Source organism: Pangasianodon hypophthalmus, chromosome 12 (genome assembly GCF_027358585.1).
Source record: "Pangasianodon hypophthalmus isolate fPanHyp1 chromosome 12, fPanHyp1.pri, whole genome shotgun sequence".
In the NCBI taxonomy this organism is placed as follows: Eukaryota; Metazoa; Chordata; class Actinopteri; order Siluriformes; family Pangasiidae; genus Pangasianodon; species Pangasianodon hypophthalmus.
The window spans coordinates 4,831,096-4,845,267 of NC_069721.1; the positions used below are offsets into that span (position 1 = coordinate 4,831,096).

The window sequence follows — 14,172 nt, forward strand, 5'->3', positions numbered from 1 at the left end:
GTACCTGTCTGGCTACAGTTCTGCGGGCTCATGCTAGACTTTTCAGACGGTTGTAGAAAATATTACAGAGAAATAAGGTACAAGTCAACCATGTTTTCTTCAGAAAATCTGTCTGGCTTTACTACTTTTGCTCTATTCAAACAGGGCTATAACTAAATTGTATTGGGAGACGGTAGATATCCCGAAACAGGGGTTGCGATTCCCCAGAGAGTCGCAACAATCTATCCGCTATCATAACTAGCGACAAAATCCTTTGTTTACTTAGCCATCATTTATTACTACCGCAATAATTCCATCAGCTACATTCTGTTGGAAAGGAGATATCCACAAAGAGCGATCTTGATGATGATTTAGTCTCATGGAGGTTGTTTTGACTGAGAGAAGGACAATTCCTGGTACGAGCCAAAGAACTCAAAGGAAGTCAATATTAAGCGGCAGGAACGCCGGAATTTACTTTGTCCTCGTGATCCGTGTGCAAGATCCTCCATTTTTCCTATATTGGAACAGGGCTGAAAATGATTTCCCCTGAAAGGTGCATTCCTTGAAAAAGGGCCTCTCTGATAAGCAGTCTAGTATCAATGCGCTCCTTATTCTGAACTGGACTCTTCACATCACAAGATGGTCTCGCCCAGCATTGGACTAACTATGTCGGGAAGCTTGGCTGGTGACGTGCAGAGTTTGCTGGTTTTCATCGCCCAAGCTGGTACTCCAAGGCACTAAACCAAAGGTAGACTAAACCTGAAAGGGTGGATTCTCAGAAAAGGGGCTTTTGTGATAAACAGGCCAGCATCGACACGCTCCTTAATCACAGCTGGACTGTTGACCTCACAAGATGGCATTCGACTAATTCGAGAGGACGGGAAGCTTGGTCGTGGTGATTGGTGTCCGAGCAACGTGGCCCTCAGTTCCACAAGGACAAGATGAGAGAAAAGCAAGGGCTCAGCTGGGATTTCAACCTTTCTGGACCTCTCGAGAACCAAGCAGCCAAGCTAGAACCAGGTAGACAGCAGCCCAGGGTTCCGTTAGTTTTAACCAATCAGAGGTAAACTATTCTACGTAAAACCAGGGCTCGTCCGGGATTTGAACCCAGGACCTCTCGCACCCGAAGCGAGAATCATACCCCTAGACCAACGAGCCAAACCCCCTGCACGTGCCAGGGTCTGCACCCCTGGAATTTCACTGGATCCTGTACCTGTCTGGCTACAGTTCTGCGGGCTCATGCTAGACTTTTCAGACGGTTGTAGAAAATATTACAGCGAAATAAGGTACAAGTCAACCATGTTTTCTTCAGAAAATCTGTCTGGCTTTACTGCTTTTGCTCTATTCAAACAGGGCTATAACTAAATTGTATTGGGAGATGGAGATATCCACAAAGAGTGATCTTGGTGACTGATTTAGTCAGTAGCCTTTGTCCTGGTCGGGAATTACAAGTTACAGACCGTAACTTACAGAAGGATATGTGCACAAGAAAGCCTGGTCTCATCTGGGATTTGAACACAGGAATCCTCAGGCCCAAAGCAAGAATCCAGCCTCTAGACCAATGAGCCAAACAATGGAAATGTTATGATATCGATTGGACTTTACTATGTATTTATATTCTGTGTATGTGATCAACCATTTTTGTTCTATTGGCTATGGGTCGAAATGTATTCTGCTATAAGTTCCCAAAAAAGGGGTTTGGTCATAAGCAGTCTAAATATCAACAGGGTCGTTATTCAGAGTTGGACTGCTCACATCACAATATGGACTTTTCCAGAGTTTGTACCCAAACATAAAACATAAAATTACTATGCACACATATAAGACAAAGTTCAGACCAATCTTTACATGGATTTTCATAAAAATCTCTTGCTAAATGACAATTTAGCAATTGAATTAACAATAGAATTTTATTTGATTATATTACAAGAGATCATTTGCTTGTCTGTTTTTATTATATATATATATATATATATATATATATATATATATATATATATATATATATATATATATATATATATATATACACACACACACACAAACATATGTAACACACACACATAAATATATATATATATATATATATATATATACATATATATATATATATATATATATATATATATATATATCAACCATAACATTAAAACCACCTGTCTAATACTGTGTACGTCCCCCTTGTGCCGCCAGAACAGCTCTGACCTGTCGAGGCATGGGGATCAGTTGCGCGTGGGAATCGAAAGCTAGCTCGTCTGGTCCGATCTCATAGAACAGCTACTGTAGCACAAATTGCTGAAAAAGTTAATTCTGGCTATGGTATAAAGGTGTCTGCAGACCGGTCAGAGTGCCCATGCTGACCCCTGTCCACCACCTGAAAGTGCCTACAATGGGCACATGAGCATCAGAACTGGACAATGGAGCAATGGATGAAGGTGGCCTGCTCTTTTGAATCATTTTTATTCATCCACATGATGTACAAATAAACATGATTCAATAGACCAGGCCACCTTCTTCCATTGCTCCATTGTCTAGTTCTGATGCTCATGTGCCCATTGTAGGTTTAAACTGACAACTGAGCATCAGAACTGGACCATGGAGCAATGGAAGAAGGTGGCCTGGTCTTTTGAATCATGTTTATTTGTACATCATGTGGATGGCAGGGTGTGTGTGTGTGTGCGTCACTTACCTGGGGAAGAGACGGCACCAGGATGCACTATAGGAAGAAAGCAAGCCAGCAGTGGCAGTGTGATGCTCTGGGAAATGTTCTGCTGGGAAACCTTGGTTCCTGGCATTCATGTGGATGTTACTTTGACATGTACCACCTACCGAAACAATCTTGCAGACCACGTACACCCCTTCTTGGCAACAGTATTCCCTAATGGCAGTGGCCTCTTTCAGCAGGATAATGCGCCCTGACACACTCCAAAAATTGTTTGAGGAAGCATTCAAGGTGTTGACTTGGCCTCCAAATTCCCCAGGTCTCAATCCGATTAAGCATCTGTGGGATGTGCTGGACAAACAAGTCTGATCCATGGAGGCCCCACCTCGCAACTTACAGGACTTAAAGGATCTGCTGCTAACCTCCGTCTTGGTGCCAGATACCACAGCACACCTTCAGAGGTCTTGCGGAATCCATGCTTCGATGGGCCAGAGCTGTTTTGGTGGCACAAGTGGGACCTACACAACATTAGGCAGGTGGTTTTAATGTTATGGCTGATCGGTATATATCTTCACCTGAATTTTTTTTACCTCAAATATTTTAATGTACAATTTTCAGAAACATCACATTTACACAGATGAATTTTTTCCAAGCATTATGAATTTAGGATCAGATTTTATTTCATAGTTACAGGCTGTTTTTTCCCCCCAAGTGGCAGCGATGTGCAAGAGCACATACTCTCTCACCACCCTGTATGATTTTACTAGCTAGTTAGCTAGTACCTATCTTTGTTATGCTATGCCTTATGCCAAACATGTTCACTAGCTAGCTAGCAGCTTAATTCAGCCACTCTTTATAAAATGTCATTAACAAGTATTCAACAATAATGTCATATTAGTCACCTGTCTACAAATTAATTAAATTTGGTGGCTAGATAAGGTTAGCTAAGGGCTGATTTATACTTCTGCTAGAGCTTCAAACCATTGTGTGTGGATACTCGCATAGAACAGAGCCCATGTAAAAGCTTCATGTTTCACTGTAGGAATAATAAACTGAAGACAACATGGGCATAATAAGCAAATATCCAATAATCTACTAAATATTATCTACCGCTACAAAGTTGTTTATTTTTGACCACTGACCACTACAGCGGGATGTGTTCATTCTTGCACTCACCATATCACATTCCCCTGTAACTAGATAAACCATGGCACCTATTGATTACCATGTAGTAAAAATTGTATGGTCAGGGGTCCAGATAGTGTACAATCTTTGGTTCAGTGGTGTTTGGGAATTTTTTTTTAACTGATTTTTTTAAATGTTTTTTTTTTTTGTTTGTTTTTTTTTTTTTTTTTTACAGTTTTACAAATACAGTCAGTGGTATATTAAGAGAATGAAAGAATTATATACAAAAGATAAAACTAAACAATAGAAAGGTTATATCAAATAAAAACATCAAAATGTTAAAAAAAAGGTATTTACCCCGTATTAACATTTATGTATACTAAATTTAGCCAATAGAAGCAGTAAATTAATTAAATAATATTCCTTAAGATAAGACATAAGTGAAAAAACTAAATAAAATATTTCCAAAACAAAGCTGAAAGCTGGGCATGATGTGATCTGTAATAAATGAGCAGAAATCTGACCAAAAACAAGCCGAATAAGGACAACTCCAAAATAAATGAAAGAATGTTTCTGAATGTAATTTACAAAATATACAAGGTATAGCAATATCACAATTAAATCGTGTTTGGGGCATTAGGCCTGTAGGGGGCAACAGCCGCGATGTAAACCGGGTTTTGTGCAGAAGAGTCGTAGAGGAAGCCAGGAGCTGTGAGCTTCCGTTTTCCGCTCGGCTCCCACCCCGCTCCGCCATCATCCAGCCCTGAACAATAAAGAGGATTAAAATAAAACCAGGAAAACAATTATGGGACCGCTGGTGTCTGACAGCAGCCTCAAACTAAGCCAGTGACACCGTCTATAATGATTAAATATGATGGAAAATGAGAGCGGCGGGGTTTCGGGGTCTGCTGCTGAGCGGTACAGCCGTTTTTTCATTGACAATCAGCTGATGATGTTCCTCTGGCGCTGAGTGAGACTCCTGAGTCTTAGTTTAAAACATTACGACTTGCCATTTTCTCTGGACATTGAGCGTTAAGTATATGGCTTGATGTTCAAATGAAGATTGTTTGTGTTGACTGAAGAAAGGAGCAGCATTTTTTCCTCGTCAGGCCGGACACTGAGCTAGCTTTAGCTTTAGCTTTAGCTAGCTCCAGCGGAGACACCACGGTAAGGACCCTCTGCCCCCAAAACATCCTTCATCACATCGCCAGTTTAATCACCTGCACAAACTACACAGTCCTGCTGTCTTTTTCTCATGTTAACTACACGATAATGTCCGTGTTTTGCTGTAAGTGCAGTGTGTAGTTTAGATGCACATATTGTGTTGAGTTGTTTTACTAAAAAACTGACATTTTAATTCAGTAGCCTGCTAGCAGCTTTTGCTAAGCGAGTTAATCAGCGGTTATTTCACCCCCCACTCATATTCGGACAAATTCCGCCTCCTGCAATAAGACTGCTGCAGATTGCCGTGGAAGATTGACTAGTAGTTCATGCAGATTAGCTTTGGGTGTGGATGTGAACCAGAACCAAGCACACAGCAGTGCAGGAGGCGGGACACAGTCGCCAGTCTGAGCGCGGAGGCGGGACATGTGTGAAAAGGAGTGGGGGAAAAACTCGGTTACAGGATGATTTAAAGGCGTGCATGTCGTTCAGCTCGAGATCCTGCTTTGCTAAGGAAGAAATAAACTACATGGGGGGAGAGAGAGAGCTGTTGTATCAAAATAATTCACGAATGGATAGCAGTTACAGTTTCCACCCTGAAGTTCATGACTGTCCTGTAACATCGTTCCCTCAAGTGTTTTATTCCTCTTACACCACAGCCAACAGTTACAGTCATGCTTTTTAACCGTTTATAGTTACATCTGATTATTTGGAAAACATTAGATTATTAGACTGATTAGATTCAACTAGATTGTCATTGAGCAAAGTGCAAACCCAGAACCAGAAGTGCGAAATAGCAAGTAGCATTAAGTGTGAAGTGCAGAAGAGACACTGGTTACGTTTACATGCTCATCAATATTCCGATATTAATCAGAATTTGGCAGTTTTCTAATTAGTACTGAGTCACACATGTAAACGCTGCAGTCCGATTGCCTGATTCAGATTAAGGCTATATACTCATTCCCCAGATTCCCACCCCTGGAATATGCCTGTTTTAATCAGAAATTTGTTGCAATGTAAACACCTTATTCAGAAAATCCACTGAAAGGTGATATATGCTCAGTCTGCAAGGAATTGTGGGTGCTAACTAGGGCTGCACAATATATAAAAATTATCGAAATATCTCAGATGTAAATATCGCGATATGCAAATCACAAGGGTATATCTGTAACTGAATGATTTTAATTCTTCAAAAAGTTATGAAAATTCAAAATTTTATGGTGGATAGCAGAGAATGCTTTCTTTTTCTGCAAAGAACATGAACCGTGCGTTGGTTATGTCATTTTTATTTTATATATATATAATTTTGATTGATTTTACACATTTATAGCATTATCGTACCGCATATTGCATTACTTAACAAGTTATCGCATTTTTCTTCAATATCGTGCAGCCCTACTGCTAACAGATGCTTAGCTCATGGCTAGATATTTCGGAAAGGCAACTCGGGTATACTTACAGCAACCATGTATACAAGAATATTCCGATGCCTGTTCGCATATAAACATCGTATTCGGAATATGGCTGCAACTCGTATATAGACCTTAAACAGAATTTGATGTACATGTAAATGTAGCAGAGGTGGCAGTAAAGTGCAGAGTGACGTGCAAACGTGTGTACATGGATTAAAGTAATTAAAGACAATACAGTGTAGTGAACAAAGGTCAGAGTGGAATGGAGGAAGTGAACATGGATCCACTGAAACGAGTGGAATCTAAGACTCAGCAGTACAACTGAATATAAGGTGCCATATTAACATTATTAATATTATTGCATATTAACTTGAACATAAAATTAATAAGACAAAAGCCACAGTTTGTCATGTTACCGACGCTATTACTGTCGGAGCTCCTGTTATAGAAGATTTATCAACACCTTCTGACCAGTCAGATTCAAGAATTCAACAGCACTGTGGTGTAGTAGCTATTAGCCTACATTAGCAGCTGATCTGCCATGAAAATGAAGAAATCTTTTACTTTTAAAAGTAAAGAAATACTTAATCTGCTGGCGCATCAGCACCAAGTTATTGTTAGTATTAGAACTCTGAAATGTCTGTGCAATAAATTGCATTTATGTAGAAGAAAGGACCGCACAGACTTGCAGGAAATTGGCTCTTTTGTTGAAGGAGAAATTGCAAACAGCGGCCGCTTTCAAGGCTATTGATGGTTACATCTCCAGCATAACAGATGTAACTGTAGTGCACTCAGTACAACAATCGAGCCCCTCATGCGTTATGGCAAATGGACCATAAGGCTTAAGTTTATCATATGAGTCCATATGTATGCCAGAGTTCTACTCCTGGATTGATCTTTTTTGATTATCATTCTCATTGTCTCCTGTGAAGCTGCACACCCTCATTGAATGGCATGCAGATGTAACCACTGATAGCCTTGAAGGCGACCACTGCCTGTGATTTCTCCTAAAACATGAGACAATAACGTCACCAAGTCCTCAGTTTTGTGTAAAATTATGCATAAAATCTCACACAAATCCAACAACCATCATAGGAAATATCCTTCTTATTAGGGATTGGAGCGAACTTATAAAATTTCATGAATGCAGGTCATCTAGTAACAGATTTTTCCCAATTTTTTTTAATTCTGATTTTTTTTTATTCTGAATATAGAAAAAAAAATGAGAAAAGAGATTTTAAAAATACGATGTGATTTCATGTTTCTTCTGTAGTTAGTGTGGTTTATAAAGGAAATTGCTATAACTGTTGAGGTTAGCTCAGAGTTGTGCTGTCTAAACTTTTATTTCATCTGCACACTGTTCTCATATTCATTTCATAAACAGGGTTTTGTAAGAATCGGGTTATTGATTCTCACGGTTTCCTCCGGAGCAAAAGTGAATATAACTCAGCTGGACAAAGATAATGCTGTCCCTCATTTATTTCCGTAGGTTACTATATACTCACATAGAGTTGACAGATTAGTCCGTTGTCAATGAAAGAAAGATCAAATATTACACTTATAATATATAGCGGTGGTACGACACGTCCGCACACACGGCAAGGTGCACGAGAGAGAGGGGAGCACACATGACGTCATCATAAGGCGATCATTACAGTTTGTATGAAAATGTGTAAGCTACTGAATAAAATATATCTGAATAAGTCACAGTTTTAGTCTCATACTAACTACAAAGTAGTATGAACAGTTAAAGGAAAACTCCACCCTGATACACATCAATTATGTTTTTAACTTGAAATTGTTAATGCATGTGGCTGGTGGCTTTGCTACTGCAGATTCAGTGGTGTTTAATAGAAAAAAAAAAAGATCTCAAACATAATATTTATAAAGTTTCACTGTTAGATTCCAAAAAAAAAATAGAGCAAGATCTTCTTTTCTCACTCACTATTTTCCATGCAATGTTCAATATTATATTAATGAGAAATCCAAAGTAGAATCAGTGAAGACAGTAAATGTTGGACTCAAAATGGTCCCAGAATGCAACGTAGCTATATGACACAGTTGTGCTGCGTTACAGCAGAGACTTGGCTCAGCTAATTACCAGTCTACAAGATGACGAGCGTGATGGTGTTGATGGTGGTATTAGCATGAAAGTTAAAGTGCTGCTGCATCGCTCTTTAGATAGAGATGAATACTACCACTATCAGTGGGCAGTTGAATGATGATGTGGGTAATATAGGAAACTAAAAATGTAAACTCAGAATTTCATCACAAATCTTTTGTACCATTGAAGATCACACAATGATTATAAATATTGATTTGCAATTGTTCAGGGTGGATTTTTCCTGTAACTGTTGCTTTTAAGTCTTTGCCCATTACATTTTCATATCATGATAATTGTATAACCTTTTTACAATATTATTGCAATGCAGTATTTAAGAACAGTTATTATAATACTGCAAGGATTTGTAATTAATGTGTTTTATGCTTTTTTTTTTTTTTTTTAAACTTTCACTCTACACTTAGTCATTTTAAAAAAAAATTTAAATATTATAGTATAGCCTTCTTTCAGAACAATACATGGAATAATTCATCAAATTTGGCCAAAATAAGTAAGCCCATTTCACAAGTACTGTCTACGAGGGCTGTAAACCTCAGGTTTTCACACAATACAATATGATTTTGATTTTTAAGGCAAGGATCTGATATGTGGCCATACCACTAAATCTGCTATGATATGTTACAGTACGATAAGATACAATATTGATTCAAAAGGCAGTGCTTAGGCTTTTGACTAACACCGAATATGATTTCAATTCATAAGGAAATGGTTCAATATTTGACAATACCACTGGACCTGTTATGCTATGATGCAATTCCTTTTATAAGCCCCTGATTCATATGTGGCTAACTTTGTTCAGAATCTGGGGTAGGCTTATCATTAATTCGCACATGATAATGACGTAGACAAGGACTGTTTTTAGTATCAGAGCTATAGGGTTAGGACTGTTTACACATTGTTTAAAAACATTATTTTTTTACACACTAGTTGCCAGTCTTATTTGATAATAATTTATAAGCAATTATAATAAACAACAGTTGATTTATAATTGTTAATATTTGACATATAATCAATAATAATGAATTTATTATTGTTGCCGTGATTCATTTCAGTCATTGCCTTTTAAAGCGATGCATCGATCCAGATTGTTTGATCGCTACACCTACATCCTGCCTACACAGGCAAGCTCCTTTACAATAGCGTACATAATGTAGTGGCATGAAGTGTCCATGCTAGTATAATTATAATTATAATATTTGTAGAGTTTTACACTGTAATATAGATGACGATGGACAGATCTAATAGTTGTCCAGTGCAGTTGAGCTGACTATCATTTGCTTAGACTGTTGAAGTGTCTCAAATAAGTGAGTTTTAATGAATTACACGATTCATAAGATTCGACAAACACTGGTCTGAACAATGCAGTCCAATAATTGCAATATATGTACACTATATGGATACCTGACCATCATGTGCCCATTTCAGAAACATGAGAGTTGACATGGGAGTTAGTCCCCTTTTGCTGTCATGAAAACCTTCACTCTTCTTGGAAGGTTTTCCACTAGATTTTGGAGTGTGGCTGTGGGGATTTGTCCATTCAGCTACAAGAGCATTAGTGAGGTCGGGCATTGATGTTGGGTGAGGAGGTCTGGGGTTCAGTCGGTGTTCCAGTTCATCCCAAAAGTGTTCAGTGGGGTTGAGGTCAGGGCTCTGTGCAGGACACTCGAGTTCTTCCACTCCTACGTTGGAAAACCATGTCTTCATGGAATTCACTTTCTGCACAGGGGCATTGTCATGCTTTAACATGTTTGGGCCCTTTAGTTCCAGTGATGGAAAAACTTAATCCTACAGCATACAAAGACTTCTATACAATTGTGTGCTTCTGAATTTGTGGCAACAGTTTGGGGAAGAACCACATATGCATGTGATAGTCAGGTGTCCACATACTTTTGGTCATATAGCATAGCAATCACAATCACAATATGGTGTGACAGGTTTGTTTTGCATTTTCCTGATTTTAGTTTTACTCTGATGTGCATAGTTTTGTCTAATATGTTCTAAAACAATATTACATGACTACAAGTTATAACCAGTTGAATGTCATGCTATTCAGACAGCACTGTGTATAACATGTTTACTTCTCTACAAAATCTCTGATATTCGAGCTGCAACTGCAGCTCTGCTAATGAGGCATTGTCTCTTGTTTGATGTGGCTGACTGGAGTTTCTATTATAGGTTGTGGCAATCAATTCTCAAATCAAATCCCCATATCTGTTGTAGAAGTATAGGCCTCACTTTGTATTAGTCAAACAGCCAATATAAAATGTTTAGTGTATCAGAAATTTTAGAGCCGATTGCACTGACATATTAAAGTCACTTCTTTTACTCACATTGTTATGCATAGTTGTCATCGAGTATTAGTAACAATAGTAATTTCACAATTACTCATCATCTGATAATATGTGACTGAATGTGTGTGAAGGCGCTGGCCATGCCATCGAGTGTGCGGGCCGGGAGTCTGAAGGACCCGGAGGTGGCTGAGCTCTTCTTCAGGGAAGATCCAGAGAAACTCTTCACAGACCTCCGCGAGATTGGCCATGGCAGCTTTGGGGCCGTCTACTTTGTAAGTATTGTTGATAGGGATTTCTGTGAGGAAATGGATTGCCTATCAATAGTGAAAAGAAATAAGCATTTCCCTTGTGCATTCACAGGCCCATGACATCCGCACCAATGAAGTGGTGGCCATTAAGAAGATGTCGTACAGTGGCAAGCAGTCAAACGAGGTGAAAAATTGCAAGCCATTAAAACTTAGCTCGTTTTTTAATTTCCATCCCCACCATGTACGTGTTTTCAGTGGGATGAAATATTGAGCCATATATTAGCATAAAACATAGGGTCTCTTCACAGAGCACTGCGTAAGTGTAGTAACATAGGAACATGGAGATTCAGTAACATGACAAGTGCCACAGTAAATACAGGTGACAGTAAAGGTAACCTCACAGTATGCACTGACTATAGAGAACAACAGAAGTAGTAGTAGGATCAACAAGATGCGATTTAGACAGTGTGGTCAGGCAGGATTGCATGCCAAGAACTTAATGGCAAATAGACACATGACCCGATTTCTTTGTTCTCTCATTCCTGCTCCAGAAGTGGCAGGATATCATCAAAGAAGTGAAGTTCCTTCAGAAGCTGCGGCACCCCAACACTGTGGAGTACAAAGGCTGCTACTTGCGAGAGCACACAGCATGGGTGAGTGTGTGGGAGGGAGGCAGAGGGAGATTGCGCTTTCCTGAGTAAAGTGTGTACTGACGCAGTAGCGCTATTTCCTCTGCCTGCAGAAGCTTTCCTACTTTGTCCTGCGCTTGCTTAGACTGACAAAGTATTTCCCACTATTGTTCTTATGGTTGTGCTGATTTTATCAGTCTTATTTTGCTGATAGCACTTTATATTTCTTATGTCTGAGGGTTGTTTAAGAGATTCAGAAATAATTGCCCCCCCTGCAAAGTGTTTCCCTTTTAACTACAGGATGAACACCAAGTTAAAAGCTTATTAATGTGCAGCTAATTGCTGCAAATACTCTTCATATCCAAATATCATAAGAGAATTATAGTGACAAATCCAGTGTCTGCAAAAATACTAGGGAATGTCCCTAGCTAAGGATTGACTGAAAAGGCACTGCTAAATCACACAGCCGCCGCAGACATAGACACACACAGCATTTGAGTTCTCGTTTCAGCATGTTGAAGAGACAGGAAAGGTGTTTACAGCAAAGCAGGAACCAAACAACTATTGCCAATCAATTATTGTGTAATGCCTGTGAATGCACCGAAGTGGAGTCACAATGAGACACTGCCAAAGAGTAGGGTTCAGTGATTAAACTTTTTTTGGCTAAGGTGCACTGGTGCTTCTGACTTGAGAAAAACAAAAGCATACAGAAAAATCTATGAGCACAAATTTTATGAACACTTATTATTAATTGGGCAGTTGTTATGAAGCTTTAAATGGAAAACTTATAACTGTCCTAAAATAGTCAGTCAAGCTTGATCTGACCAACTGATAAAACAGAGGATGAGCTGCTCATATGGGTGGCTTGGCCAGTTGGTATTTTGTAGCTTCCCTATTATTATTATTGTTATTATTATTATTATTATTATTATTTAAGTTATTTTTTTTTTCCAGATTTTCTCTCAAATTTAGTCTTGGCCAATTTCGACCCACCAGTTATGACTCCCCTATCATACAACAGCTACCAACTTGGGGGGGGGTGATAGCTATCACATGCTTCACGTTAAGACAGACAAACAACATCTTTTCTCACTGCTGCTCATGCTGGGTCAAAGGGTAGCATAACACACTCTGAGGAAGCTGCTTTCCGGCATAATCAGGATTCAAACTCATGATCTCCAGACGATAGGGCGAACACTCTTCTGTTAGGGGAGCCCTAGCTTCTCTATTACTTAATCTAATTGATTAATGAATGATTTTCTAATTGCCTTGTTGTTATGTTCTTTTCTTAAAAACAGGTTCTATGATGCAAAGTTATAAGTATCATCAGTCTTGGGAATATGGGAAGCAAACTCCCATTATAACCCCATTAAAAAAACAAACACAGTTAATATGTACAATTAACTAGAGGAACAGTATTAAATGCTCAAATAATGTAAATGTGTTAAAATACAGATATGCTTAAATATTTTTGTGCTACAGATAAAAAATATATCTGAAAATGAGTTCAAACTGAATTTGGGGAAAAAAATAAGATGGATTCCATGAAGTTCTACTAAATGTTGATCAATCAGTGTCATGTACCCTAATCATCCATTTTGTCTCTCTTCTTCAGCTGGTGATGGAGTATTGTTTGGGTTCAGCCTCAGATCTGATAGAAGGTAGGAGAATGAAGCACCAGGCAATTACAAGCTTGAGTGCCTTGTGTAAAGGTTAAATGATCCTGCTTAAAACCATATCTGTTTTTTCTTTTGCTTTGGCTACTGTTGAGTACATGAAGCTTATCTCGCCATCTTTTAATGACGTCTTCCCATTACCATGAAATATTCAGTAGATAATAGCAAATGTTGCTATATGGTTTTTCACAGTAGAAAAACTGTAGGAGGCTCTTAACTGTCCATCATAAAAGAAGAACTGCTAAATGGCAAGGAGGACTGGGTGAAAACACATGTTTTAGTGTTGTCTGTTTACATAAAACATGCTGTACACATACAGCATACGGCATTTGAGAAATGTCAAACGTCATCACACGTCAACTTTAGGCATGAAAGAAGTCTGACTACACGATGACAGGCAAGAGCCGGCAGCCAAACAGGGGAGAGAGCCTGAGAGAGTAAATAAACAAAATGAGAGTCTGAAAGTATGAGAGTCCCCACTCTTATATTATTAAAAGAAAAGTAATTCAGGTGTAAAGCTTTTTTTTTTTTTTTTTTTTTTTTTTTTTAAACTGAGCAGGTAAGGCATTTATTTTTTTCTCTAATTTGGTGGGAAGCTGGTGAATGATAATCAGCTGAAATATCCTCGGTGTGGCATTGTTACCATTATGTTAAGCTGTTTTATCTAGAGAACTCATTAAAGCCAGCTAACAGGATGTGTATTTTGTTATGTGTATTTTTGCATTGCAAACTCTGTCAAGTTGATAAGTACTTCTTTTCACTTCTGGTGTGCCAAATCCTTTCAGATTCTCTGATCTGTTTTAATTAGTGTGTTAACATAGGCTGCCTAGTGGCTAATGGGTGTCCTTGGTGTGTTCTGTACTTCTT

General features: G+C 38.7%; 1 protein-coding gene and 1 non-coding gene across 3 annotated transcripts in view; one reads left to right on the forward strand and one right to left on the reverse strand.

Moving 5' to 3' along the window:
- Window positions 1-1,065: 1,065 nt before the first annotated feature.
- On the reverse strand, window positions 1,066-1,137 carry trnap-ugg (transfer RNA proline (anticodon UGG)). Its single transcript has one exon. It is a non-coding gene; the product is annotated as a tRNA-Pro (tRNA).
- A 3,312-nt stretch (window positions 1,138-4,449) lies between these two features.
- Window positions 4,450-14,172, forward strand: part of taok2b (TAO kinase 2b) — a 39,336-nt gene continuing 29,613 nt past the window's right edge. The window contains exons 1-5 of one of the 2 annotated variants that reach the window (XM_026914978.3): window positions 4,450-4,933; window positions 10,884-11,024; window positions 11,113-11,184; window positions 11,552-11,653; window positions 13,245-13,290. In XM_026914978.3, the coding sequence (XP_026770779.3) occupies window positions 10,893-11,024; window positions 11,113-11,184; window positions 11,552-11,653; window positions 13,245-13,290 (352 nt within the window). In that variant the 5' untranslated portion in view covers window positions 4,450-4,933; window positions 10,884-10,892. The remainder of the gene's footprint in view (window positions 4,934-10,883; window positions 11,025-11,112; window positions 11,185-11,551; window positions 11,654-13,244; window positions 13,291-14,172) is intronic. The other variant, XM_053238384.1, reaches the window with a different exon arrangement.